Source organism: Schizosaccharomyces octosporus, assembly GCF_000150505.1.
Source record: "Schizosaccharomyces octosporus yFS286 unplaced genomic scaffold supercont6.3, whole genome shotgun sequence".
Classification (NCBI taxonomy): Eukaryota; Fungi; Ascomycota; class Schizosaccharomycetes; order Schizosaccharomycetales; family Schizosaccharomycetaceae; genus Schizosaccharomyces; species Schizosaccharomyces octosporus.
This window is the reverse complement of record NW_013185621.1, coordinates 1,949,733-1,975,483: the sequence shown is the minus strand read 5'-3', so window position 1 is coordinate 1,975,483 and position 25,751 is coordinate 1,949,733. Positions and strand designations below refer to the sequence as shown.

At 38.3% G+C, this 25,751-nt stretch overlaps 14 protein-coding genes and 2 non-coding genes across 16 annotated transcripts; 8 read left to right on the top strand and 8 right to left on the bottom strand.

The window, feature by feature from the left end:
- The first annotated feature begins 13 nt into the window (after positions 1-13).
- On the top strand, positions 14-2,347 carry SOCG_01428 (threonine ammonia-lyase). The gene has a single exon (XM_013164383.1). It carries the CDS (start codon positions 205-207, stop codon positions 1,996-1,998), a length of 1,794 nt encoding a protein of 597 aa, XP_013019837.1. The 5' UTR covers positions 14-204; the 3' UTR covers positions 1,999-2,347.
- Positions 2,348-2,534: 187 nt separating this feature from the next.
- SOCG_01427 (dolichol-phosphate mannosyltransferase subunit 3) lies at positions 2,535-2,871 on the bottom strand (the record flags this gene model as incomplete). The annotated part of the gene is made up of 2 exons (XM_013164382.1): positions 2,535-2,591; positions 2,656-2,871. The coding sequence occupies 2 exons, from the start codon at positions 2,869-2,871 to the stop codon at positions 2,535-2,537; spliced, it is 273 nt and encodes a 90-aa protein (XP_013019836.1).
- Positions 2,872-3,296: 425 nt separating this feature from the next.
- SOCG_01426 (wiskott-Aldrich syndrome binding protein Lsb1) lies at positions 3,297-4,625 on the top strand. The gene has a single exon (XM_013164381.1). It carries the CDS (start codon positions 3,548-3,550, stop codon positions 4,367-4,369), a length of 822 nt encoding a protein of 273 aa, XP_013019835.1. The 5' UTR covers positions 3,297-3,547; the 3' UTR covers positions 4,370-4,625.
- Positions 4,626-5,286: 661 nt separating this feature from the next.
- On the bottom strand, positions 5,287-5,697 carry SOCG_01425 (meiosis inducing protein Mei3; the record flags this gene model as incomplete). Its single annotated transcript, XM_013164380.1, has 1 exon — positions 5,287-5,697. One exon carries the CDS (start codon positions 5,695-5,697, stop codon positions 5,287-5,289), a length of 411 nt encoding a protein of 136 aa, XP_013019834.1.
- A 350-nt stretch (positions 5,698-6,047) lies between these two features.
- SOCG_01424 (sulfatase modifying factor 1) lies at positions 6,048-9,876 on the top strand. The gene has a single exon (XM_013164379.1). It carries the CDS (start codon positions 7,444-7,446, stop codon positions 9,745-9,747), a length of 2,304 nt encoding a protein of 767 aa, XP_013019833.1. The 5' UTR covers positions 6,048-7,443; the 3' UTR covers positions 9,748-9,876.
- Positions 9,877-9,965: 89 nt separating this feature from the next.
- Positions 9,966-12,062, bottom strand: SOCG_01423 (uncharacterized protein; the record flags this gene model as incomplete). The annotated part of the gene is made up of 1 exon (XM_013164378.1): positions 9,966-12,062. One exon carries the CDS (start codon positions 12,060-12,062, stop codon positions 9,966-9,968), a length of 2,097 nt encoding a protein of 698 aa, XP_013019832.1.
- A 392-nt stretch (positions 12,063-12,454) lies between these two features.
- SOCG_01422 (uncharacterized protein) lies at positions 12,455-13,832 on the bottom strand. Its single transcript, XM_013164377.1, has one exon. The coding sequence runs from the start codon at positions 13,515-13,517 to the stop codon at positions 12,609-12,611; it is 909 nt and encodes a 302-aa protein (XP_013019831.1). The 5' UTR covers positions 13,518-13,832; the 3' UTR covers positions 12,455-12,608.
- Positions 13,833-13,969: 137 nt separating this feature from the next.
- SOCG_01421 (thiamine pyrophosphate transporter) lies at positions 13,970-15,445 on the top strand. The gene is made up of 3 exons (XM_013164376.1): positions 13,970-14,317; positions 14,412-15,101; positions 15,140-15,445. Exons 1-3 carry the CDS (start codon positions 14,235-14,237, stop codon positions 15,219-15,221), a joined length of 855 nt encoding a protein of 284 aa, XP_013019830.1. The 5' UTR covers positions 13,970-14,234; the 3' UTR covers positions 15,222-15,445.
- A 475-nt stretch (positions 15,446-15,920) lies between these two features.
- Positions 15,921-17,907, top strand: SOCG_01420 (glucose-6-phosphate isomerase). The gene is made up of 2 exons (XM_013164375.1): positions 15,921-15,960; positions 16,041-17,907. The coding sequence occupies exon 2, from the start codon at positions 16,054-16,056 to the stop codon at positions 17,704-17,706; it is 1,653 nt and encodes a 550-aa protein (XP_013019829.1). The 5' UTR covers positions 15,921-15,960; positions 16,041-16,053; the 3' UTR covers positions 17,707-17,907.
- Positions 17,797-19,429, bottom strand: SOCG_01419 (CBF/Mak21 family protein). Its single transcript, XM_013164374.1, has one exon. It carries the CDS (start codon positions 19,396-19,398, stop codon positions 17,947-17,949), a length of 1,452 nt encoding a protein of 483 aa, XP_013019828.1. The 5' UTR covers positions 19,399-19,429; the 3' UTR covers positions 17,797-17,946.
- Positions 19,430-19,531: 102 nt separating this feature from the next.
- Positions 19,532-20,655, top strand: SOCG_01418 (F0-ATPase subunit). The gene is made up of 2 exons (XM_013164373.1): positions 19,532-19,622; positions 19,676-20,655. Exons 1-2 carry the CDS (start codon positions 19,604-19,606, stop codon positions 20,392-20,394), a joined length of 738 nt encoding a protein of 245 aa, XP_013019827.1. The 5' UTR covers positions 19,532-19,603; the 3' UTR covers positions 20,395-20,655.
- A 67-nt stretch (positions 20,656-20,722) lies between these two features.
- On the bottom strand, positions 20,723-22,756 carry SOCG_01417 (importin alpha). Its single transcript, XM_013164372.1, has one exon. It carries the CDS (start codon positions 22,591-22,593, stop codon positions 20,974-20,976), a length of 1,620 nt encoding a protein of 539 aa, XP_013019826.1. The 5' UTR covers positions 22,594-22,756; the 3' UTR covers positions 20,723-20,973.
- A 251-nt stretch (positions 22,757-23,007) lies between these two features.
- On the bottom strand, positions 23,008-23,102 carry SOCG_16406. The gene has a single exon. It is a non-coding gene; the product is annotated as a tRNA-Ser (tRNA).
- A 97-nt stretch (positions 23,103-23,199) lies between these two features.
- SOCG_01416 (exoribonuclease Rex4) lies at positions 23,200-24,458 on the bottom strand. Its single transcript, XM_013164371.1, has 2 exons — positions 24,377-24,458; positions 23,200-24,273 (listed from the first exon to the last, which is right to left on the bottom strand). Exons 1-2 carry the CDS (start codon positions 24,404-24,406, stop codon positions 23,518-23,520), a joined length of 786 nt encoding a protein of 261 aa, XP_013019825.1. The 5' UTR covers positions 24,407-24,458; the 3' UTR covers positions 23,200-23,517.
- Positions 24,459-24,718: 260 nt separating this feature from the next.
- Positions 24,719-24,797, top strand: SOCG_16405. The gene has a single exon. It is a non-coding gene; the product is annotated as a tRNA-Leu (tRNA).
- Positions 24,798-24,886: 89 nt separating this feature from the next.
- SOCG_01415 (mediator complex subunit Srb7) lies at positions 24,887-25,705 on the top strand. The gene is made up of 4 exons (XM_013164370.1): positions 24,887-24,987; positions 25,030-25,123; positions 25,182-25,211; positions 25,282-25,705. The coding sequence occupies exons 1-4, from the start codon at positions 24,949-24,951 to the stop codon at positions 25,533-25,535; spliced, it is 417 nt and encodes a 138-aa protein (XP_013019824.1). The 5' UTR covers positions 24,887-24,948; the 3' UTR covers positions 25,536-25,705.
- The last annotated feature ends 46 nt before the right edge of the window (positions 25,706-25,751 follow it).

Sequence of the window (25,751 nt, the reverse complement as noted above, 5' to 3'; positions counted from 1 at the left end):
TTATTCCATTTCTACTCGATCAATTTCATCTAAATCTCTAAGCGTTAACGAACCCTTGTGAAATTCTCCTAGTCACGCTAGAAAGGTGTCTTCACCGAACAGTGGAAATGTTGTCTTCAGCCAAACCTAAGAGATCAGCCAAGAAGGAGCCTGCATACTCATTGGGTTTCGCAATTGGATGCTTTTTAAATAGTTTTTGCTAATATGTACGGTTCGCTGCTTCGAACGGGTCGTTTGGCTCGTAGAGCTCTCGATACCCAATCTTTAAGAAACATCCAAATTCCTCGCGCATCATCACTTTGGAGCTTCCAATGCAGACGTTGGAATTCAAACAATGCTAAAAATGCTGATGATAATTATCGCGATCTTCACATCCCGGGAATTATCGAGGATAATATTTCTCCAGCAACTGCTGAAAAAGAAAGCTCCCATGTCTCTTTTGACATCCCAAAGGAAATGCTTTTGCCCGATGGAACACCTGATTATTTGCGCCTTACGTTGACTTCTCACGTTTACGATGTGATTGAAGAAACACCTTTGACAAAAGGTGTCGTCATTTCTGAAAGTACCGGAGTTCCTGTTTATTTGAAACGTGAAGATCTTACCCCCGTTTTCTCTTTCAAAGTTCGTGGCGCTCACAACAAGATGGCTTCTCTTGACCCGAAATTACTGGAACGCGGTGTAATTGCCTGTTCAGCCGGTAACCATGCCCAGGGTGTTGCTTATTCTGCTAGAAGATTGGGTGTTAAGGCGACTATTGTGATGCCCCAAAACACTCCTGACATCAAATGGAAAAACGTAAAGAGACTCGGTGCTAACGTTTTGTTACACGGTGCCAACTTCGATATCGCCAAACAAGAATGCAATCGTCTTGCCGAGGAACAGAACCTTCGTATCATTCATCCTTATGATGATCCTTACGTGATTGCTGGTCAAGGTACTGTTGGTTTAGAGATTCTTCACCAACTGGATCTCCGTAAGTTAGATGCTATTTATTGTGCCATTGGTGGTGGTGGTCTTATTGCCGGTATCAGTGCTTATGTAAAACGAATTGCTCCTCATGTCAAGGTTATAGGTGTCGAAACTTTTGATGCTGATGCGTTTTCACGCTCTGTAGAAGAGAAAAAGCGCGTTACTTTGAAGGATGTAGGTTTGTTTGCCGATGGTACGGCTGTCAAATTAGTCGGTCAAGAAACTTACAGGGTTGCTTCTAAATATGTTGATGATGTTGTCTTGGTCGATAAAGATGAAATCTGTGCTGCCATCAAAGATGTCTTTTTGGATACCCGTTCCGTCGTCGAGCCTTCAGGCGCTATGTCTGTTGCTGGTATGAAGCGCTACATGGCAAAGCATAAACCTCAAAATCCTGATTCAGCTTCTCAAGTATGTGTCTTGTCTGGCGCCAACATGGATTTCGACCGTCTTCGCTTTGTCGCCGAACGTGCAGATCTTGGTTTGAACAAAGAAGTTTTCTTGAGTGTTACTATCCCTGAACGTCCTGGATCTTTTGAAAAGCTCCACAGCATCATCACTCCTCGAAGCATAACTGAGTTCTCTTACCGCTACGACAATTCTGAGTATGCCAACATCTATACATCGTTTGTCGTCAAAGATCGCATGAAAGAACTTCCTGAAGTACTTCAGAAAATTTCAGAACACAACATGATTGCCGTGGACATTAGTGACAACGAGCTTGCTAAGACGCATGCCCGTTATCTCATCGGTGGTAAATCCGACGTGTTAAATGAACGTTTATATAGATTCGAATTCCCTGAACGTCCAGGAGCTCTTAGTAAATTTTTGAAGAGTTTGAAGGAAGTATGCAGTATTTCCTTGTTCCATTACAGAAATTGTGGTGGTGATACTGCAAATGTGCTTGCGGGTTTGCGAATCAAGGAAGGTCATTTGGAGAAATTGAACGAAATTTTAGAGACGATGGGTTATGCTTGGGTTGATGAAACCAACAATCCTGTATATCTGCGTTATTTAAGAAAATAATTTTATTCATTGGAAACTTGTAAGAAAAAAAAATGAACTGCGAATTAGTTTTATGATGTTGGAGTTTCGCAACGGTTGAAAAAAAAAAAAGAATTTTTTTGCTTTCTATAATAATCATCGACGTTATTCCTGTGTTTTCTTATTGAATTTAAACCGTGTTTATGAGATAGGTTTAAAGGATTGTACAACTTTTGGTAAATATATATATGGAACTGGGATTGTGTTTCTTCAAAAAATAAGAATCTTTTCTATTTTATGCAAAAAGCAGAGGAGATGGTATGTAGTATGCGATTAGAACTGTATATCGATTTGTCTGTTTGTCTGTCTATAGAAGAATAATGGAACAATCTCATTATAATTATGCTGATTACCACCGTAAAAATGGAAGGAGAATGAAAGAAATTAAATTACGATTTCCAATTGCCATTGTAAGGAAAGTCCTTCATCCTTTTCGTATCTTTAAATCCCCAGTAGCAGTACAACGGTGTACGTGGTCAGTGGTTGGACATTCAATAAAATCTATCAAAGGAAAATAATTATTCCTCGATAACGAAACCCTTGGTTTTTAAAGCATCTTGGGCTTCTTTAATATCCTAAATTGTGTCAACATTAGTACCGAATTTTACTGGCATTCAAGAAGTAGCAAAACACACATACATTGACTAAATCCACATAAGCTTGAGGTTTATCATGAGTCGTAGCAACGTTATACAACAATGTAGCACCTAAATAACCACCAAATGCCAATATAAATAAATAAGGTGTGTAAGGACGCAAACTTGACCACGGTTCTTCCAAATCAAACAAGTACGTTACGCGGTACAAAATTGTGAGTAAAACGTAGTACAGTAAAATCTTTTGAATTCTTTGCATTTTTTACAAATAAATGATATTCGTAAGTCAGAGATGTAGAAATGTTGCAGTTCTCCCACTAGACAAGAGATGCATTGTTTCCATTTAGTGATCCATAACGAGGACAATGTTGGAATGAAATTCGGCTTTACGAAGAATAATATCAAAAGACATACGGCAGCTTTTTAAGGCGATACGGATACTTAACAAATCTCGTAATGTATTAAAGCCATCCTCGTACGACATATCTTAACAAAAGTTTAGTATACATCCTTAGGACTCGTTCATAAATAAACAATTTGGGAAATGAATATGGTGGTAGCTTTTACGGATTACTTTTTTTCATGTTGTTTTCCATGTTTTTTAAAAATAAAATACTACGTTAAAATAGAATTGTTGATATTGTAGAAACTTTGATTCGGGATAGCAACAGATGAATCATAATTGAAATTGCTTTTGTAGAAGTAGTTCCTTTCCATTCGTATTCTTGTCTGGTAATTATTCCTTGAAACCTATTTTTTCTCTTTTCGTCAGACGTGTAGTTACTATGCGTCGTCGTCTAGCATCTGCGGTAAAAGAATGAGGATCTCATTCGGGTCGGATGGTTTGACTTGGCGAAATATAGCAATAGCCACTACCAACTTTGCCTTCTACACAAGTCAATTGTAACTTTGTAGGAAAGAATCAATAAATTCCAATGATAGGAAAAAATCCAGAAAACTATATAAACCATGTTATCCGAAACGTCTACAACGACTTTCAGCTCTTGATTGACGAAGGCGTTTTGGACAATGATGCTCTTCATTGGCTTCAGCAAAAACTACCCTATGAAGGTAATCGAATTGCAGCTTCATCAAATGAACCTAAGAAAGCTGATGTTCAAGCATCTTCTGACTCTGCTTCGGAAGCCCAGACTAACTCTGTGACATCCAAGGTAGCTTCCCTCTCTGTAGGACCAAATGAAGAAAAGGCACATATGGGCAGCTCCTCCTCTAATGCTCCCGGTCCTCAGTCCAGTTCCAATCTTTCTGAAAAAGCATCTGCGGCACAGCTTAGTGCAGAGGCACACATGCCTCCCCCTCCAAGTTATCCTCACGCTGTGGAAACCACCGCTATCGAACGTGTGGTCGCCCTGTACAACTTCCCAGGTCCTGATGCCGGTGATCTACCTTTCAGAGCTGGCGATGTGATTGATGTGAAGGATCATATTAACAAGGACTGGTGGCGTGGTAGTCTCTATGGAAAAGAGGGCATCTTCCCTTCCAACTATGTTTCTATTTTGCGTGACCCTTCAACAGTTCCACCACCACCTGGTCCATATCCTTCTCCTGGTAGTTCCTCGTTTGCCCCGGGATATACCCAAAGTTATGGTGGACAGCAACCACCTGTCATTGTGGAACAAAATGTTCCTCCCAAAAAGCATAACGGCTTGAAGAAATTTGGTAGCAACATTGGTAACGCCTTTGTTTTTGGTGCAGGTGCTAGCGCTGGTGCTGACCTTGTCAACTCGATCTTTTAAACCATCTGTCGTCCATTGTGTGCGTACGTCTGTCTGCTAACTTTTTTTATTTTCTGTATCTTTAAGCTTCTCTTTTCATGTTTTCTTGATGAAAGAAATTTCCGTGTATTTGCAAACCCGGCTGTGATAGGTTGGATGCATTCCAGTCTCTTGTTTTTTTTTTTTTTTTTCCTTCCGTCTTTTCCTGCTTTGTAGCATTTTGCCTACGTTTTCAAATTTGCTGAGCTGTTTACCAGTTGTATGGTTTTTGTAGTGTTTTTTCTAATATTACTTTATTGAACATACGTTTCATGAATGGTTACTATGATGAACGGTAGAAAAGAAAGCATTTATTCAATCTTTTGTTTGCTAGAGAGCACATTTCCTTTTTCTCAATGGAGGGAGGAAAGAATTATCACAAATGTTTATGGATTCATCGGTTGGGTACAAGAAAGGTGGATGAAAACAATTAGGAAACCACTGGTTCCAATGAACAACATATTAATATTACAAACAAGGACAAAAGGTCATTAGGGTATGAGACGAGCACTGAAATGATGATTCAAGCAAGTGTGTCCCGATTCAAACATAGGGAGAAGGTACATCAAAACACATAGAAAGATCGAAATTAGCAAAAACAAAAAAAAGGAAAAGGAAAAGAAAAGATGAAAAATAAAAATAAAACAATTAAAAAAGGAGAAAGATCAAAGGAGAGATGTAGAAAATGACTGAAACATTTGGGAAAACAACAATAAAAAACAAAGTCAAATGAAATGAAACCAAATTGACATTTCTCGATCAAAACAAGGAAAAACAAACAACAGCATTAAAAGATTAAAATAAAAAAAGTCTTTAAAAAGGAAGTATAGAAATTAAATCCATTCAACCAAAATTAAAATCATTTCTTAAGATTTTTTCGCTGTAAGACTTTTGTTTGTTTACATGTTTTGACGAGTTTCATTGTTTACGCGTTCGGTAATATCCATGGTTGCGTCGTCCATGGGTGTATGAAAGAGATCCAGCAACGTCGTTTCGTTCATAATATCCGATGCCGCTAAAGCACGCTTTGTAGATTTAACGGAACCATCGTTGGAGTTCTTTGAAACATTCTCCTTATTTTCAAATTCCGCAGTATACGAAGGAACACTCGCTGGAGAACGACGGTAAGTGCGTTTAGTGCGTTTCATGGGATAACTACGTAGAAGTGACGCTACCGATGTGTTACCTCCAGCAAGAGAAGAGTCTGCTTTGGAAACGCGTCCTGTAGTAGTAGTGGTGGTAGTGGTAGGAGAGGCATTAGAGCTGCGTTGGGTTTGAAGAGTAGAAGCATTGAAGTTGGAAGGGTTCATTTTGTGAAGAAAAATGGAAATTATAAAGAATTGTTTATTATTAATTTGAAAACAGTCAATGGAAGCTATAGTACTAGGTGAAATGGAAGCTGTACTTATAATAAATCAGTCTGTCCTTTCAACCCGACTCCTTCAAGCAGAAGACTCGAAATCTCGTAAACAATTGAATACATAAAATAAAAAGAGAAAAAAGAATGAAAATTCTTTTATAAATAGTTTTTGAGAAAACTTAAGAATTGGTTTTGAAATTTTAGGGTCTGTTTTCATTTACTTGGAATGATTTTGTAAAATTCTTTTTTCTTTTTCTTGTGTATTCAATTCATTTACATCCTTTGATTTTCCTTGTTCACTTCTTTGGGTCGTCTATGGTCGCGTCGCGAAGTCTCTCCACATTCAAATATAAAGCAAAGCGTCTACGAAGGAAAAAAAAAAAAAAAAAAAAAAAAAAAAAACAAAAACGCGGTCCAAAGTGACTTGTCTGAAGAATGACAATTGTGTTTGTCGATTCTTGTTCAAGACTTTTCTATTGAATGGCCTCTTTGTGGATTGCTTTTTGGTAAGAGACCGATTTTTTAAAAAAACAAGTAACAAATTCGTAGTAGAAATGTAATACGATTTGACAGGTTACAAGGTTTGTTTTTATCCCAAACGAACGTTCTTTATGTACTTCAAAGGGTCTTTTCAAGACCCTTGTATTTCAGAGAAAAAAATTAGAGAGCTTTCTTTTATGATAATAGTTGGATGAATTAGCGAAACGGACGCCTTTTCATGGAATGTTCCTTTCTCCAAAATGCTTCCCTAAAGGAAACCACCAAATAGAAAAACAAATCTATGTTTACAAATAAAAACTTCAAATATGTCGGAGTAACTTACAACAGCGCTTCAAAGAAGCTATTCTAGCTTGCCTTTGTTTACATTTCCAACCGATCATGATTTAAAGTTGTCCATGACGAGAGTCTGTGACTCCAGATGTAATCGTCATGGAAGCAATAAACAAACCAACCTGTTCAACTAAACCAAGAGACAGACAAGGAGAGAAGCTCTGAAATATTCATCAATAGAAAAGTAAAAGGTCATTTTTGAATGGTTTTCAAAGGAGAAAGAAGGAAATGACAGTTAGCGATGTTTTCGAAAGATTTACTTTCCATGCTTCATCATCGGTTTCAATAGACGATCGACACGCCAAGTCGTTGCTTATTTGAATTTGAGTCTTTGCCTCGCTTTGCTTTCCAATACGAAACAAAACAGAGACAAAAAAAGAAAAAGAAAAAACTATTGCTTTTTAAACATCTTTTTCTTTTCTTTTCTTTTCTGATCGGAGAGATACTGTACCAATGACTTGACTACGGGAAAGCTGCTTTATGTCAGTATGACTCTTGGTGCTGTCATCAAGATGGAACACTGGTGTCCCCTTGTATTTAGTCGGACTTATATAAGTAAACCCTTCACTCGTTTTTTAGCATTAAACAAACCTTTTTATTCAATTTTGAAGATTAGCACAACCATTCTTTCCTTTGGGAGAAGCTAGAAACATCGAGATACATTTCTCATATTTGCCTGTTAATAAAGAAGAATAAAAAATACAATAAAAGCAATAAGCTACACCTGTCTTGTTGCATTTCATACTGTTCATTCAGCTTTTTAAAAAGTTTCAGCTCTCGTTTTTGTCTTAGTCTCTGTCTTCATATCTTCTTCTCTTGTCAACGTTGTTTACGATTATTCATTTCAGTAGCCTTCTTTACGATCATGATTAGTAACAATATTATCAACATTGGATCCTTGGAGGTTCTCTTTTCTCCCGAGATCATTGAACAGTGTTTAAAAGTCTGTCAGCTACCCACATCTTTGTTGTACGATGAAAAGGGATTACAATTGTTTGACAAAATCACAGGAACCGAAGAATACTATTTGTTTGACTGTGAACTATCTATTCTGCAAAGAGATAGTGATGCAATTGCTCAAGAACTCTTGTCGCCTGACCTGCCAAACACAGTGGTCGAGCTCGGCTGTGGTGCTATGCATAAAACCAAACATTTGCTCGACGCCTTTGAACGAACCGGCAAGGATGTTAATTTCTATGCGTTGGACTTGAATGAGGACGAACTACGCAGAGGCCTCTCCCAGCTAGAACAACATGCCTCTTACAAACATGTAAAAGTAGCTGGTATCTGTGGATGCTTTGACATGTTTTTAAAAAACATTGACAAATTCCGTGGCTCATCCAATGGACAAATCAGTATTCTATATCTAGGTTCTTCCATTGGTAACTTCAATCGTGACTCGGCCACCAAATTCATCAAATCTTTCTCTGATCGCCTTGCCATTGGTGACAAATTCCTTCTTAGCTTTGATCACCGCAACTCAGCAGAGCTGGTCGAACGTGCCTACGACGATTCCACTCGCGTCACCGAGACTTTTGAGAAAAATATCTTGACCAGTGCAAACCGTGTTTTCGGTGAGGACCTGTTTAACGAAAACGATTGGGATTATGTTAGCAAGTACGAAGAAGATTTGGGTGTTCATCGTGCCTATTTGAGAGCAAAAAAAGACTTAACAATTGCGAAAGGCCCTATGGTTTTTAATTTCAAAGCTGGCCATCTCCTTCTCTGTGAGGAAAGTTGGAAGAGCAATGATAATGAATGTCGTGAAATTATTCACAACGGCAACTTTGTAGTCGATAATGTCCATACGAATACTACCCCAAGTTACTCTGTCTATGTTGGATCCAAGTCTTTTCCAATTCTTCCTCAAATTCCCAAAGAAGCTTCAATTTCTTTGGAGGAGTGGTCACAAACAAGAGACATTTGGCTTTTCGTTACCAACAAACTTCTCAATGACTCAAATATCTTTAATGTATGGATTCCTTTGAGACACCCTTTTATTTTCTATATGGGTCATATTCCGGTCTTCAATGACATCTATTTATCTCGCATTTTTGAAAACCCAGCTACCGCATCGAAAAGGGAATATTGGGATTGGTTCCAAAGAGGTATTGATCCCGATGTTGAGAATCCGGAACAATGCCATTGGCATTCTCAAACTCCTCCCAAATGGCCGTCTCCAAATGAATTACGCTCTTACGAAGTTGCTTCATGGCAAAACCATATCTTGAAATTGTTGGATGGAAGCCATGCTCTGTCACCATCCCAAAAGCGTATTCTTTGGTTATGCTATGAACACGTCGCTATGCATATCGAAACTACGTTGTACATATATGTACAGTCTTTCCAACATCCCAAACAAAACAATACTTTATGTGGTTTACCTCCAAGTAAAAATCTAAAGCTAAAAAAAGACCCTAGTTGGATAAAATTCCCTAACGCACAAGTCCTACAAGGCTTACCAATTCGTAGTGATCAAAAAACAAAATTGAATTCTGAAGAACCAGACGAGCAAGAATTTTTTGGATGGGATAATGAGAAACCTTTGAGAATGAAACAAATTCCCTCTTTTCAAATTGCTAACCGACCAATTTCAAACGGTGAATACCTAGACTACTTAGAAAGTAAACCTGCTGATGACAAACATTATCCAAAATCGTGGAAAGTTATTGATGGTAAGTTATACGTGACAACAATGTATGGATTGCTCCCTCTCGAAAGTTATCACAGTTGGCCAGTTATGGCATCTTTCGAAGAACTCAATGACTATGCTGCCTCCAAAGGATGTCGTCTGCCTACCGAAGAAGAACTAAATCACTTCTACGATCATGTTCTTCATAGGAAGTCTGAAACATACGTCAGCACCAAAGGAATGGCTACTGGATTCCAACAATTACATCCAGCGAACTTGAAGGATGATGGGACACACCAGATTTTTACAGGTGCCTGGGAATGGTCCAGTACAGTGCTTGATAAACACGAAGGCTTTGAACCAGAAGCGCTTTATCCGGATTATACCAAAGACTTCTTTGATGGAAAGCATAATGTTGTCCTTGGAGGAAGTTTTGCTACAGTCCCCAGGATTGCCAATAGAAGAAGCTTCCGTAACTTTTACCAAAGACAATATCAATACGCTTGGATTACAGCACGCCTTGCAAAAAGCATTTAAAAATGTCTTAACGGAAAAGGTCACTTACATTACCTCTAACGCATGCAAATGTTTTTATTTTAATAATATTTTTAACCTTATGACTTTTCATTCCAAAAATAAAAAACGTCACATTCTTTCATGTACAGAAATGAATTCGCTTGTTATAGCATTTATGCAAGTATAAAATTTCCTTCTTTAATTTTGTTGATAACAAAATTGGTGTATGTTGTAAGTTATTAACTTAGTAAATTACCGAGAGAAGCCTGATTTTGCAAAGCCGATAACAGGATCTTCTTTAACTTCCTTCCTCTATAAAGTGCCTTTCTTCTGGCTGCGGGACTGTGATCTCTAGACGGTTGAGCTCTAAGTAATACCCTGTACTTCAAGTTCATTAATAGTTGTTTGTTAATTAGATTGCTTTCATTTTGAGATATACGCTTCAAACTTGTAGCCAGAGCTCTTAGCAAAGCAGCATTATCTGTTTGTAGCAGATACGTAACATGCTGGGATAATGATCGAAAATCCCTTAGTCGATAGTAACACCAGCAAACTAGAATTTGAGGGCGGAAGAAGTTATAGGAAGTGCCCATTTCAATCACCTTCGTCGCATATAAAAGCGAGCTTTGAAATAAATCTCTAGTAAACAACCATTCGGCGACAGCCAACATTAAGGAACTTGACGAAACAGATGCATCAGCTTCGAATATTTGCATCAAACGTTTTACTGTCGAAGGCGTTGAACTAAATGAAATAGATTTCAGAAATAGGATGATGTGATTTGTGCTTGAAGAATCACAAATCAATGGATACTTTGACTGAATTTCATGTACTGTCTTCAATACCTTTTCGGAAGGAGCAGCACCTAATAACCCTGACATGAATGTATGGAACATTTCTGGAGATGGTCGGTTTCCAATTTCAATCGTAACTGAATAGAAGAAGTTTATCGCATCAGTTACACGCTTGCAGGAAAATAACCAACCTATGTACAAAGTGGCTACATTCCAGTCAAATCCGGTTAGCCTTAGAGTTTCAATAGCAAGGGGTAATTTGGATTGCAAAAGCGGATAACAAAAAGCATGTTCTTGAATTTTTCGAAGAACTGGCAGGGAGCAGCGCTCGGGTAAACTAAAACGAGAGATGAGGGAATCAATCCAAGGCTTTAAATTCTCAGGCACGCGAATCTGATTCATAAACTGGGATATTAACAGAATTGAATCGAAATCAAGCTGAACATCTTTTTTGAGAAGCTGGGAAATTTTAGTAAAACAAAATTGAAAATAGTTTTTGTGATCTGGCCTTTGGAACGCCATACATAAGAAAACATTAAGAGTCATAGTAGACATATCGGTATTACAGTTCTTCATTAACGAGAGAATCCTTTCCATGTTGGAAAGGTCGAAAGTAGCTGCATAATGCCGAAGAAGGGGTACGAATAGCGCTTCATTAGGGGCTTGTTGGGGATTCTGCTGAATGTAACGGTGAATTATGCTTTCAGCATCGGACATGCGCTTTAGGCGAACGAACGATTCTACTAAAATTCTAAAGGTGGACGGACGCCAACAACAGTTATCTTTCTGAAATAAGTCGTGTGATTTATCAAAAAGAAATTCGTGTTTTTGAGAGGATAAAGATTGAAACAGATGTTCATATGTTTCTACATCGGGGGTATGACCGGCAGAGCAAAGACGAGTAAAAGTCATCCAGACTACAATTGCAGGTGCTCTGGAAAAGCAAAGCCAAGAGAGCCATAAATTATAATCAATAAGCTCTTTTGGAGAATTATCGAAGCATTCTAGGGCTGCTTTGTGACCATAGTTAATACATCCAGTAGCATATGATAGGAACAGTCGATTAAGTTGGGGAGTGAGTTTTGATTTCTTACTTGTTAAAATTCCATACACCCTTTTAATTTTCAAGGGCTGTGATAGTTTATCATAACAAGAGCATGCCAGGATACAACAATGAATAAATCTTTCGCTTTTGAGCCAGTCATTTCTGAACTTTGGGAGAGCTTTACGAAAATCAGAGACGCAAGCTTTGTAGTCTCCGTTGTCATAAAATTCCTGCATCCTTTTGTTTAAGTCATCCGTAAAAGTACGTAAAGTGGGTCCGAGGGGCTGAGATCCCACATTTCGAGTTGCCTCTAACTTAATGGCTGACGGTGAAATTTTTAGCTCTAAAGGAGAGCGTGTATACGAAATTTCATTATGAGAACTTGTCAACCACCTTTGTTGTTTTGGAGACACTGTGCACTTTCTGAAGACTTGGCATGGAAATCCATGAAATGGAAAGGGAGTATGGAGAGCTACATAACGAGCCCTTTTCAGCATATGCACGAAAGAAACTTAGAAAAACACCGACTGCATAAAATTTAAACAATATACTTCAGAAGTAACGACGGGATATTAACATAAAGCCTTTTCTACAATTCAGTGGAAACGACTTTTCGATCAACTACACGAAAAAAGACGGAAGCAATTTTCTGAAAACGAGAGAAGGGAGAAAATTGGATCAAAAAGTAAACCAATATAAATAATTAGAGCGTAAAAAACTGCTTTAAAAGGTTATGGTTCTTGAGACGAATTTTCAACGCGAAGTCTAAACCGGAAAGTTTGCTTAATGAGAACACGGTAGAATATACTAATTTATTTACGACAATGTAACGTTCTACACTTTTGTATTAATACCGAAGCAGAACGACACTGCATAATAAACTAAACTCTTTGGGATGAATATTAAGATATTAAAGATGTTAAGGAAGCATATGGTATAAAGAAATGAAACAAAATATAATTAGGATTGCAAATATATATCTAAATTTGGAACTGATGATGTGAATGAATTTACCAAAAGATCATAGTCCTTGGCATTGTTAATTATGTAGTTTTAGAGGCGGATGGCAGAGCAGCCATGGACCTCCAAGACAAGACTATTGGAGTCTGGAAAAAGGAAGGGGTCTGATGAAAAGAAAGTAAAAACTGAGAAGAAAGGGGAGAGAGAATATTTTGGAAAGATCCTTCAGGTCTTTCATCCAAAAGGCGAATAGCAGTCGCAGCAAGGTAAGCAGTGTAGAATCGTAAAAAATCTCTTTCCACCAACTCTCTAAAAGCTTTTTGTAAATTTATCGATGTAAGAGCGAGGGGCTTAGGAGGTTGACCAGATTGAAAGTCAGTCTTTTCCAAGTACTGCAGAAACTCCTCTACTGATAGACCACCATCTTGTACTATTTCACAAAATGAGGCAGGTTCTTTTGGAGGAGCAGATTCGGATATAGGAGGGGAAAAGCATGCAGCTGCTGCAAACGCATCGATGATCGTTTCCTGCATATCCAATTCTAAACCAATGCCTAGGTATGCAAGTGGAACACAACCTTCATAACAAAGACCAAAAACATATTCTGGATCAGCTTCAAAGGTTTTACGCGTTAAGTCGTATATACTGTAACCACCATCGTACACGAGCCGATCTTCGTAAAACAAAACAAATCCCTCTACAAATTGCGGAAAACCAATATGTGATTTGTAAACTAAGGTATCCAATTCATATGTGTCCAAATTCTTGTGTGTTTGCTTTTCGAGATACACGGAAGTGTTCTCAAAGAGAGTTATGATATCTTTTTGGTCGCAATCAGAAAAAATGCATCCGTACAGCAATAATGGAAGACAATTCATATATCCTTCTTCGTCCAATGGACGATGTTGGCTGTGATTTGCACGAAATAAAGGAAGAATTCGTTTCCGCCTTTTATCAACTATAGGTTCGAACTTGGACTGAAATAAACCCATATTTCACGGGAAGAGAATGAATAGATCTATTGCAAAGCGATTCCTGCAACTTTGAAGACGCTAAATAAATATCATTCCAAGTTGTCTATTGTTAGCTATTGATGTGAATAATAGATAATAATGAACTTCGCTAAACGGTAAATAAAAAGCGAAATGTCTAATGTACTAAGAGGCAGGAGTAGAAGCGTGAGAAAACCCTCACTGAAGTCAATAATGGAACTTTCCACGACATTTCCACAATCTAAAAATTCATTGTAACTGTATCGGTTTAGGTGATTGTTAGACTTTCGTGAATTTGTTTTTGTATTACAGGAAACCCACATTGCAACGAAAATATCTAAGAGCATATGCTTACTAAATTATATAAAAGCATATTATTGTTGTACATATTAACAAAAAAGTTAGATAGAACTTTTTTAAATTTTTTTTTCTTATTTAATAATAATAATTTAGCTTAATGCAAAAAAAAAAGATGAGAAGATTCTGATTTTGTAACAGGCTTCTTTCCAATCAAGCAGCAGGAATGATCTAAATGGAATTCGTAAACACCAAAAAATAACCAGTTTGAACTAACGGCTTTTAACATAAGAAACAACTAGTTTAAGTATATATCGGTCATATCATCAAATAAAAAGAAGAGAAAACATAAAAGCTTTTTCTAAACAATAGAGACGTCGAGGAGGATTTTGATTTGAACACACCTTTTTTAATTCATAAATGGCAGTGTCTGGTGCAACCGAGTTCCATCAACCAGCTTGGCATTACACCTTTGCCGGTGGACTCGCGTCCGTCATATGCAGGTAAAGAAAAAGAAAAGACGAAACGAACATCTGTGGTATCTTCGTTTCTGAAGTCAGGAATAATAAATGAGTTTAACTTATTAATCTTGTGTAGATTTGCGATTGCACCGTTTGATGTTTTAAAAATAAGAATGCAAGTTTCCCAATCATCGTTTCTTCAGGTACTGAATACGACTCTTCAACATGAAGGTTATCGAGCTCTTTGGAGGGGTAATATTTCAGCTGAATTTTTATACTTAATTTATGGTAGTACAGAGTTTGTGGTATTTTCTAAAAGTCGGGTTTTGACAGAAAACATGCAGATGAATAAACATGTTTTGAATTTTCTATGTGGAGCTTTTGCTGGTTCCTGTGCAACCATAGCCTCGTACCCATTTGATACATTACGAAGCCAGTTTGCAGCTTCAAAAGAGACTCCTCGCTTCATGTCAACTGTTAAAAACATCCTTCAAACCCGTGGAATTCGAGGCTTTTTTCCTGGTCTGACGGCTACTCTATATCAAATTGGACCTCATGTCGGTCTTTTCTTCATGGCTTACCGGGCCATCTATTCATCCTTGTCGCCGATGGGGATAGCAGCTAGCTCTTCAATAAGCGGAGTATTGGCTGGTGTTACGGCGAAAGCTTTGCTATTCCCTGCCGATACTATCGTAAAGAACATGCAAGTATCTAAGTTGCAAAATCCTTCATTTCTGCAATGCTTCAAAACCGTACTGCACACCTCTGGAGCTCGTGGTTTGTATCGGGGTTTGCCAATCAGCATAGCCAAAGTGGCTCCCGGAAGGTATGTTCTCTTTCATTTTCTTACTAACTTTTCTATAGGGCAATTACCATGCTGATTTACGAAGAAACTTTACGTACCCTCAACAAGATTTCGATCGAAACTGAAATTGATGATAGATAGATACCATTTTTTTCCTTTTGCGTTCTTTTTTTTATAAGCCTCGCATCGGTGCATTGCAGCGAACAGAGCTGGTCATGAAGAAACAGTCGGATAAATCCACGAGTTAGACTAAGCTCGTACATAATCGTCCCCATATATTTATTTTTTTTGGAAATTCTTTGATCTACGTATATTTATTTTCTAGTGAACATTCAGGTATCCCTCATAACCAGGATAAATTAATGTCTAACTCTACAAAACAAAAGCTATTCCAGATCGAACCAGTATTATAAAGGATTCATTTATTTGTAATACTTTTTTTTTTCATTAGACAATCGTAAACTAAATTGTCGAGTGACGAATCTCGTCTTCCATCTCGCCCAACTTACTCTGTTAATGACTATTAGTAAAATCTAAACAAACCGAGAATCCACCATCTAAAAGCAGACGACCTAGGTAAAAAGTTAATAATTTAACAAATCAAATATCCATGTCAATAATTCGAGAGTACTCTATGAACCAAGGAAAACGGCCTTTCCGCTACAGCTAACTTCACTCAAATATTTTCTTCTAACCGGTAACAGCTACCTAGATCCTTTAACGGGTAACAATACCGGGATTTTCCTTAGTCATGAGTCTATTGTTACCTACTTCAAAGAATCGTCTGGGTATACGTAACAGTCACGTGTACGTGTGAAAGGAGCGAAGGATCGAACTATATAAACTTATCTTCTGCATATAACAAATATTGAAGCATAAGGTAAGCAATAGAGGTTACAGCATTATTTAGTGTTGGTGATTGTGTGTACAAGAGATTTAGTACTAACAAAAGAATTGTAGATAAGCATTCAGAATGTCCTTCAGTTTGGCATCTACTCTCCCTGCTTGGCAAGCTCTTCAAAACCATTATGAAAATGTTGGTAAACATTTAGTCCTCCGCGATTTGTTCAGCAAGGACTCTTCTCGTTTCGAGAAGTTCTCCCACACTTTCAAGGGATTGAAGGAGCAAGACGGACCTATCTTCTTTGACTTCTCCAAGAACCTCGTGACCGAGGAGACTATCAAGTTGTTAGTTCAACTCGCTAAAGAAGCCAATGTCGAAGGTCTTCGTGATGCCCTCTTTGCAGGTGAACACATCAACTTCACCGAAAACCGTGCCGTCTACCATCCCGCCCTTCGTAACTTGTCCGACAAGCCCATGAAGGTTAACGGCAATGATGTTATGCCTGGTGTTCGCAGTGTTTTAAACCATATGAAAGAATTCTCCGACGCTGTCCGTAGTGGTGCCTGGAAGGGTTACACTGGCAAGCCCATTAGATCTATTGTCAACATCGGTATCGGTGGTAGTGACTTGGGCCCTGTCATGGTTACTGAAGCTTTGAAGCCTTATGGTAAGAAGGATTTAGATCTTCACTTCGTTTCCAACATTGACGGCACTCACTTGGCTGAGGCCTTGAGCAAATGCGACCCCGAAACTACTCTCATTTTGGTCGCTTCTAAGACTTTCACCACTGCTGAAACCTGCACCAATGCTAAGTCTGCCAAGGAGTGGTTCCTTTCTAAAGCTAAGGATACTGCCCATGTTGCCAAGCACTTCGCCGCCCTTTCCACCAACGAAAAGGAGGTGACTGCTTTCGGCATCGACTCTGCCAACATGTTCGAATTCAGCGACTGGGTAGGTGGTCGTTACTCCGTCTGGAGTGCCATTGGTTTGAGTGTTGCTCTTTACATCGGTTATGAAAACTTTGAGGCTTTCTTGGGTGGTGCTCATGCCATGGACAACTACTTCCGTAGCACTCCTTTGGAAGAGAATATCCCTGCCTTGGCTGCTTTAATTTCTATCTGGTACTCTGATTTCTTTGGTGCCCAAACTCATTTGGTTGCTCCTTACGACCAATACTTACACCGTTTCCCTGCCTATTTGCAACAATTGAGTATGGAGTCTAATGGTAAGGCCATTACCCGTTCCGGTGACATGGTCAACTACACTACCGGCAAGATTCTCTGGGGTGAACCTGGTACCAACTCTCAACACTCTTTCTTCCAATTGATTCATCAAGGTACTAAGCTAATTCCTGCTGATTTCTTGATTCCCATCGAATCTCACAACCCTATTGATAACAACAAGCACCACCGCATGTTGTTCTCTAACTTTACCGCTCAAACTGAAGCTTTGATGCTCGGTAAGACTCCTTCTGAGGTTAAGGCTGAAGGTGCTTCTGATGAAATTGTCCCTCACAAGACTTTTGTCGGTAACCGCCCTAGCAACTCTATCATCGCCAAGAAGATCACTCCTGCTTCTTTGGGTGCCCTTATTTCTTTCTATGAATGGGTCACCTTCACCGAAGGTGCTGTTTGGAACATTAACTCCTTTGACCAATTTGGTGTCGAACTTGGAAAGAAGCTCGCCCAGAACGTCTTGTCCCAACTTGAAGCTGAAGGAAAGGTTGACAACCACGATGCTAGTACTAACGGCTTGATCAATCTCTTCAAGTCTGGATTTTAAATGAACTAAAGTATATGTGTAACAAAAGTACTTTGTGAATTTTTTTAACGTATCTTGATGATATGAATGAAAAGTGAATGATATATATGTGCGAGAATATATGCAATTACTCCTGACTGATGTACATATCAACTAGGACATATCGTTTTAGAATTTTATTTTTGAAGTATTCTAGTAGAAAATATAACCATGATAACCCAATTTTATTAAACAACTTAAAATTTTAAACCCAATCCAAATTTATGCCCAAGAATCGTCAAGATAGGAAGAAAGAGTACACTTCTCATATTCAATAGGTGGTTCAATTCTTATCGGTCTTCGCAGTTCTGCATCGCACATAGTAGCGTAGTTGTGATCTAGAAAGTCCTCTAACTCGTAACGAGGTTTGGTGAATTGTTGACTCATGATACCAGCCAAACTAGCAATGTTGGGATAGTAATGATTCTGCAACGTATGCAATTCCCAAAGTGAAGAATCAATTGCAGATGTCAGCAAAGGATCAGGTTGCTGAATATCAAAAGGATCATCTTCTTCGCTGACATCCCGATGGAGCATTCGCATACAACTTGGGTGACGCTGTAAAGAATTGTAAATAAAAGGAATAACGATAGCAATCGCACCAGGTGATCCAGTTAAAGCTAGACGGGCCAATTTTTTAATAAAAGAAGCAATGACCGTAGCAGGCAAATGAGTAGAGGACAAAAATAAATCGAGTAAACGGAAGAAGCGAGACCTTGTACGCAAGTACAATAAATTTCTATCCAGAAGAGCATAAAGTTTAGGATAAAACAAAGGATAATCAAGATTGTGCTCCATGATTAGAGTGAAAAGACCATTCAAGGCTAGCAACGCAACGGTATGATGAGAATTGTATGCATCAGTCAAAAAATCCATAAGCATTGTTGGCTTGGGAAGGAAGGGAATCACGCGCTTGTGGATAACACTCAAAATCCGTTTATAGAGATCGATTGAAAGAGGAAGAGACAATGCGGACAACCAAGCATCTTGGAAGGCGCGCTTTAAGGATGATGATTGCTCGACATTTGATGAAAGCGTAGATGCCCAGGACAAAGATGATGAGAGCGGAGAAGGTATGAGTGAGACTATGCGAATAATATTTGAAGCAAGTGTATGAATTTCATCTGACGAAAAGCCCGATAAATCATCTTCTGTGTATGCGCTAGCTATTTTCGAGACGTTCTTATAGAAATAATATAACAAATCCGTGTATTTAGTGAGATACGATTGCACGAAATCTTGAACACAAAGGTCCGATAAATTCGATGCTGCAGCTAAAGCGGTACAAATTCGAAAATACAATTGATTTCTTAAAAGTCCATTTGGGTCCAAGTATGATTCAGCCTTGCAAAGACGTAAGGCTATTGTCAAAAACGATACCTGCAAGGCATCCACATCGGGTTCTGAATATACCTGCATCAATTTTTCTGTGAATGAAATGAAATTATCGGAAATCCAATTTTGGACCATGGCACCCGCAGATTCATCATCAGCATCGGGGCGTTTGAGCTCCTTCGTTTTAAAGAAATGACTGAAAACACGACAAAGCGCAGCTGCTGCCTCATTCACTTCTTCTAATGAATGGGTTTGATAATCCATATAATTCATTAATTCAATAACATTGTTTAAATTCTTTTTCGACTTATAAATGTCATTTTCCAAAGTTTTTATCATTTTGGCTCCTGGAAAGTTCAACCATTATGCATAGCTCAATGCAATTCTTTTTGGATAAGGTAACTGTTAACACATCTCTATATTTGGTTTCGGAACTTCGTTGTAGAGCCCTATCGATTTACCAACAATATAGCGTGCATCGGTAATTACAGGGATCGTCAACTTTCCACGTCTCAAGAAGCTGATTTTAGCAAACAACTTCGGAATGGCTTCAAGATTGTTTCGTATGTGGTGTCTATGTTCATCGTGTTCCAAATCAAACTAACGAATATTATAGTGCAAAGAACATTACCCGCCTTTCAAAAGGCTGCCTTTATGCGTACGGCCGCCCCATTTAGCCGCAGTTTCTCATACACCCCGAGAAACTTGAATAATTCTGAACCACCAAAGAGAACCCCCGCCGATCAAAAGGCTGCTCAACTTATCAATGCTGCTCCTTCTACCTCTTTATTGACCAAGTCTGGTGTCCTTACTGTTACTGCTGCTGCTCTCGCTACTGCTATTTCCAAGGGCATTTACGTTGTTAACGAAGAAACCATTGTTGTTGCTTCTTTCCTTGGTCTTTTGGGTGTCTTCGGTACCCTTGGCCGTAAGGCTTACAACGAGTGGTCTGAGAAGACAATCAACAACATTGCCAATATCTTGGAAACTTCTCGTGAAGGCCATAAAGATGCTATTCAAGAGCGCATTCAACAAGTTTCTGGCCTGCAAGATGTGGAAGAGATCACCAAGGTCTTGTTCAACACCTCAAAGGATACTGCTCGTATGGAAGCCGAAATTTTTGAACTCGAGCAACAAGTTGCTTTGACCCATCAAGCCAAATCAGTTTTGGATAGCTGGGTTAACCATGAAGCTTCCATTCGTGCTGATCAACAAAAGCGTTTGGTCTCTGAAGTCTTGAGCCGCGTCGACAGCAAGGTCTCTACACAGAAGTTCCAGCAAGAAGCTTTGAACGAAAGTGTTGCTGAGGTTGAGAAGGTTTTGGCTACCGCTTAAAGTTTACAATCTTGTAAACCAATTAAGCCGTTCTTAATTCGATCAAATTCTTCGTTCCTTAACTCGAGTTAATAGGCTTTCCTTATAGTAGTCGAAAGATCCACTTTGCTTTTGCAAAGGATTTCGAATAATAACTTTTACTTAACCCCCTTCTCTTTTCGTCTTTGGCCAGTCGCAAATAATAATTACTTTTATGAAATGATTCTTACATATCATAAATATAGCTTGTAAATCCTTTTTTACCTTTTTTTCAATATTCTTTACGATTTGCCTGTTTAGATGCGGATAGTATGTGTATGTAGCTCTTACCATTACTACAAAAACATAATTGAAAGGGAAAAGAAACGAAATATTAATTAATCAACCTCACGTTATAACCTGAATCTATTTAAACTATTGTATCCATAAAGCTGCAAACAGCAAACAACGACAAAGGACATACCAATCCTTTTATTTTTTTATTGTTTTTTACTTTCTGAGAAATCATCCTTTTCTTCGTATTTTCTCGAGTATTAACATTACACACGCCTGACCACCTTCTCTGAACTAAAGCATAGACATGAGACGACCATTTAGTTTTTACATGGCCATATCCTGGGAATCAAAATGGAATTCTTCATTTGCGGCCGGTCCACCACTGAAACTAAACGTACTACCATTTGTCTCAGGTGCTAAGTCTTCTACGCCGTCTTCATCACTAAAATACTTTTCGATGATGTTGTATGCCTTAAGATAAATGTCGTTGTTTCCAGATGTTTGCAACTCGTAAATTTTATCCATACCACCAGCCTCTTCAATATAGACTGCACAGAGATTAATGTTCTGAACGTCCATTGTGCGATCCATTTCACCAACTTTCAGAATATTTTCAATGGCATCCAAAGCAACCTGAACAATTTTATTATCCGATCCCTCTAGCATATCACACAATGGTTTAATGACGCCTTGCTTCACAAGGTAGCGGATTTGCTCAGGCTGACCCAAACCACCTGACGTAGCGTTGGAAATAGCCCAACAAGCTTCTTTTTTAGTTTTGTAATCTGCATTCTTTAGCAGGTGTACCAATGGTTGAATCAGGTTTGATTCAATCACTGCTTGAATTTGTTGGATGTTACCAGCAGTAATGTTACTTATAGTCCAGCATGTTTCTTTACGAATATTCTCTTTGTGATGGCACAAAAGATTTGGGAAAGCATTCAAAGCACCACACTCAATAATAATTTGAGTTTGAGCATCAGTACCGGTGACGATGTTACCAACAGAGCGGAGTGCAGGTGTTTGAATATTAGGACTAGATGAATTCAATAAGTCTACAAGACGAGGAGCACATCCAACGTCAATGATAGCACCAATTTTTTCATTAGGTCCATCAGAGAGATATGAGATAGCCCAACAGGCATCCACAACAACTTCAACATCATCGGAATACAAAAGTTTCGCAAGAGTAGGTAATGCAACTGAAATGGTTGACCAGTTGGGGGGAGGGTTTTTACCACGGCACAAGTTGGAGAGCGTCCATGTAGCGTTACGAAGCATAGACAAATCTGCAGTGCTCGTTTCAATAATATAAAGCAAAGGTTCTAAACATCCACAACTAAGAACATAGTCACGACAGGCTGAAGAATCACCAGCAATATTACCAAGGGCCCACACAACTTGTTCACGGACGTCCTTCTCTGGAGAGGAAAGTAAGTGAATGAACCGAGGAACGGCTCCAGAATTGACAACAACTCGTGTCTGATCAGTGGTACCACTTGCAATATTAGTCAAGGCCCAAGCGGCCTCAAATTGAAGTAAATTATGCTCACTTTCCAAGAACTGAACAAAGCGATCTACCACACCACATGCAATAACACGATCGATCGGGGGATTGGTCTCTTTAGACAAAAATTTACGGAATTTTGTGACAGCATTTAGTTGTAGCTCTATATTATTAGACATAACGTCTGCAGTAAGCTTGGGGAATTCATCATCCATCTGTCCATCCATAAAGCCTCGCACAGGCTCATTTTCCATGTTTTCAGATGTTTCATTTTGAAGTACGGAATTTAAGTTTCTGCGCTTGTTTAAACTCTCTTCACGCTTTTGTTTACGGATTTCGACTTGTTGTTCTTCTCTTTGACGACGAAGTTCATCGGCCTTAAAGACGGCCTTTCCTTTGAATCGACTTCTTCTATCTGGCATAAATCTTGACTCCATTTTTCCCTTTCGTCAAAACACCTCTTTTCAAGTTGTTTATAAGTTGTAGTTGCCAAAAAGAAAGATTACCATGACTGAACTACGCTACAGTAGACACAATTTAAAAGTATCCCAAGCCTCATTTTTATGAACAGAAACGAAGAAAAAAAACAATTAAATAAATATTATGTTTTCATAATCCGTATTTATATTTTTTATTCTGACTTGAAATTTTTTCATACCAACATATAGTTCGTATAACATCCATTTACGCATATGCTATAAAAATATGCTTGTATACAAAATGTTTAATGAAAGTAATCATATTACCGTATATGACATTGCTCTATTATTTATTGTTTTAATACTTCTAGAGGAAACAATTTTTAAATTGTAAGTTCCCTATTGTAGGGACAAAAAAGAGAAAAATGTTGTCGACAACGGCAGGATTCGAACCTGCGCTCCCAAAGGGAATCCGCTGGGCTACTTGATAGCAGGCGAACGCCTTAAAACCACTCGGCCACGTTGTCTTGTTGATAATAGTTCAACTTTAAGCAAATTTATTGAGAATGCACATATTGTTTTATAGTTAGTTTTTCTCTACTTTCGGTATTGACAGTCTATTTTACAGGTTTATTTTTTCATTAATCTAGGATAATAAAAAAAGTCGGAACATAACGAGTGTAAAACCGTAGCACACGCAACTACTGTCTTTATTTTGATATCAAGCTCAAATAATGAAAATTCAATGATGAATAAATACCATTTATTGACAAGCAAATACCCAATGACCCATTATTAAAAGTAGCGTTACAAAAAGTAGTAGCAGGGGCTGCCTTTACAAGCGCCTTGTACTACTACTCACGAAAACCAATATTCAAGAAAGAGTGGAAGGTTGAGGGGAATAACTCAAACGAAAGAGAAAAGAAAATAGATCTTCAAATGTTATCCCTTAAAACCACGTTTAAAATAACCTTCATCCATTTCCTTTTTCACATGTTTGTAAAGATCCATAGTCGCCTGAGCATCTTGTACAGAAGAGTGCTGACCAGATTGGATATCTCTGCCGAGTACCTGTTCAGCCAGCTTTTTTAACGAAGGCGTTTTTCCCTTTGCTAATTTTCGAAATCCGGAAAATCGACTAGTATCTCGAATAAGTCTGCGTGGATGTGACAAAAGTAAGACTTTCAAGTCATTTTGTATAGCGTGTCCTACAAGGACACGATTTTCCAAAACGTCAGCTACCTCTTTTTGAACTTTTTCAAAGGGAGGGGCGTCTCTCATGTGAAATGATTTGACACCACTTACCCAAGTTCGCCAATCCGTCACACGTTCTTTTGGTCGGACATAGGTATCATAAACAACCCTTCCATGATAGTTAACGATACTAACGCGAGCAAGGACAGACATGTCATCGGCTACCCCAACCATCTCACAGTCCATTGCAATATACTTTCCAAGAGTTTCGAGGTTCGTTTTTCGAGTTAGATTTCCAGCATCTACGCCATATGCATCAAAGACTTGAGATTCAGGGAGATCGTGCTCTCGAGCAAACTGCTTCAGCTCTTGAGTACGGGTATCGTTGATCTGCAGTCCATTTTGAGAAGCACTTTCTTTTCCATTCGGCACAACTTTTTTATGTTTCGTCTCTTTTTTCCCGGTTTTCTTTTCAATTCGACCACTTTTAGTGCTATCTAATTTCTAAAGTCGACCCTTTGTTAGTACTGAAGCACAACCAGAGTCTTTTAAGATTGTTACACCTTTCTATTGAAGAACAATCCATAAAAACGTCTTTCTTACTTACTTTTTTTAATTTTTCCCAATTGGAAGACATATTAGTATTGTTTGACAAAAAGTCTTTCTCCAGGTATCGAACTCGTTCCTGAACACTGGTTTACCGATATTCAACATGTCGGTGTTTTCGATACCCCGCTGCGTTCGATTATGGTATATACATTGGGTTGAATAAGTCCAAGGAAGAGAGGTCCTAGGATTCGAGATATGCGATCGAAGGGACTGAAAATTTAGATAGCTCATAGAAGAAGCAAACGAAAGAGTAATTATTGCATTTCTAGTTCGGTGAAAATATGAAGGTCACTTCAAGTTGTAGAATAGGTAGATATAAAAATACATACCTTCCAACAAAGGAAGGGTGTCCGAGTGGTTATGGAGCTAGTTTAAGGCACTAGTGCGAAAGCTCGTGGGTTCGAGTCCCACCCCTTTCAATATCTTTTTTGCTTTTTATATTTTATAATATATAGTACTAACAAGGTTTAGAAGTAACGCATATTAATGTAACTCTTACAGATGTATAGGCTTTTTGAAGTTCTTATTGAAAGGTTTGCTACTTCCCTTAGACATTGCGCATAAAAAACGATGTCTTGTTGTACGCAACTTCAGGATACGATTGATGAGGTAGGGATTATTATGAAAAAAGAATATTACTTACAGGATTAGGTGACAACTCAGTTTTACTCATCGATTCATTATTTGAGTTCACAACATGATTTCGTTCCATTACCTGGACAAGAGAAAGCATCGGATACAAAATGTATGTTCCTCTGAATTAGATATTGAGTTTAATTTGGCATTCTTGCTGACAGTACTAGTGAATCCGATTTCTGAGGAAGAATTGAAATGTAAGAGACGAGGATTGTAGCACAATCCAATGATGGTTTGATTCTTGGTAAGACTAACCATGTTGTACAGTTGTTCAAAAAGATATGGCCAAGGACTTGATCACAAAGTTTCAACAAATAGATACTCTTATTCAACAGTTGCCTGGTATTTCAACAGCTCCCAAACATCAAATGGAAAAGATAAAGTCATATCAACAGTCAATTGAAAAGAAAAAGAAGGAAAGAGAACAGTGTGAAGCTGAAAATGAACGGCTAAAAGCTTCCTTAGCTGAAAGGATAGAAACCTTTGGACAAGTAACTTGTGAATTATTTCAGTCACTCTAAATGAATTCGTTCGCTTCTTCATACGCTTACTTCTTTAATGGTAATCTCGATTTATTTATTTATTCGTTTTTCGTCTCCATTGCGACCATGAAGAATCATAGACGGGTCGGTACACGTTTCTTTGCAGGAGTCCAAAGAAAATTATTTATATAGCACGTTGAGCGAAACACATATATATGGTATTACAATGAAGATTTTGAGTCGCATTATTTTTTC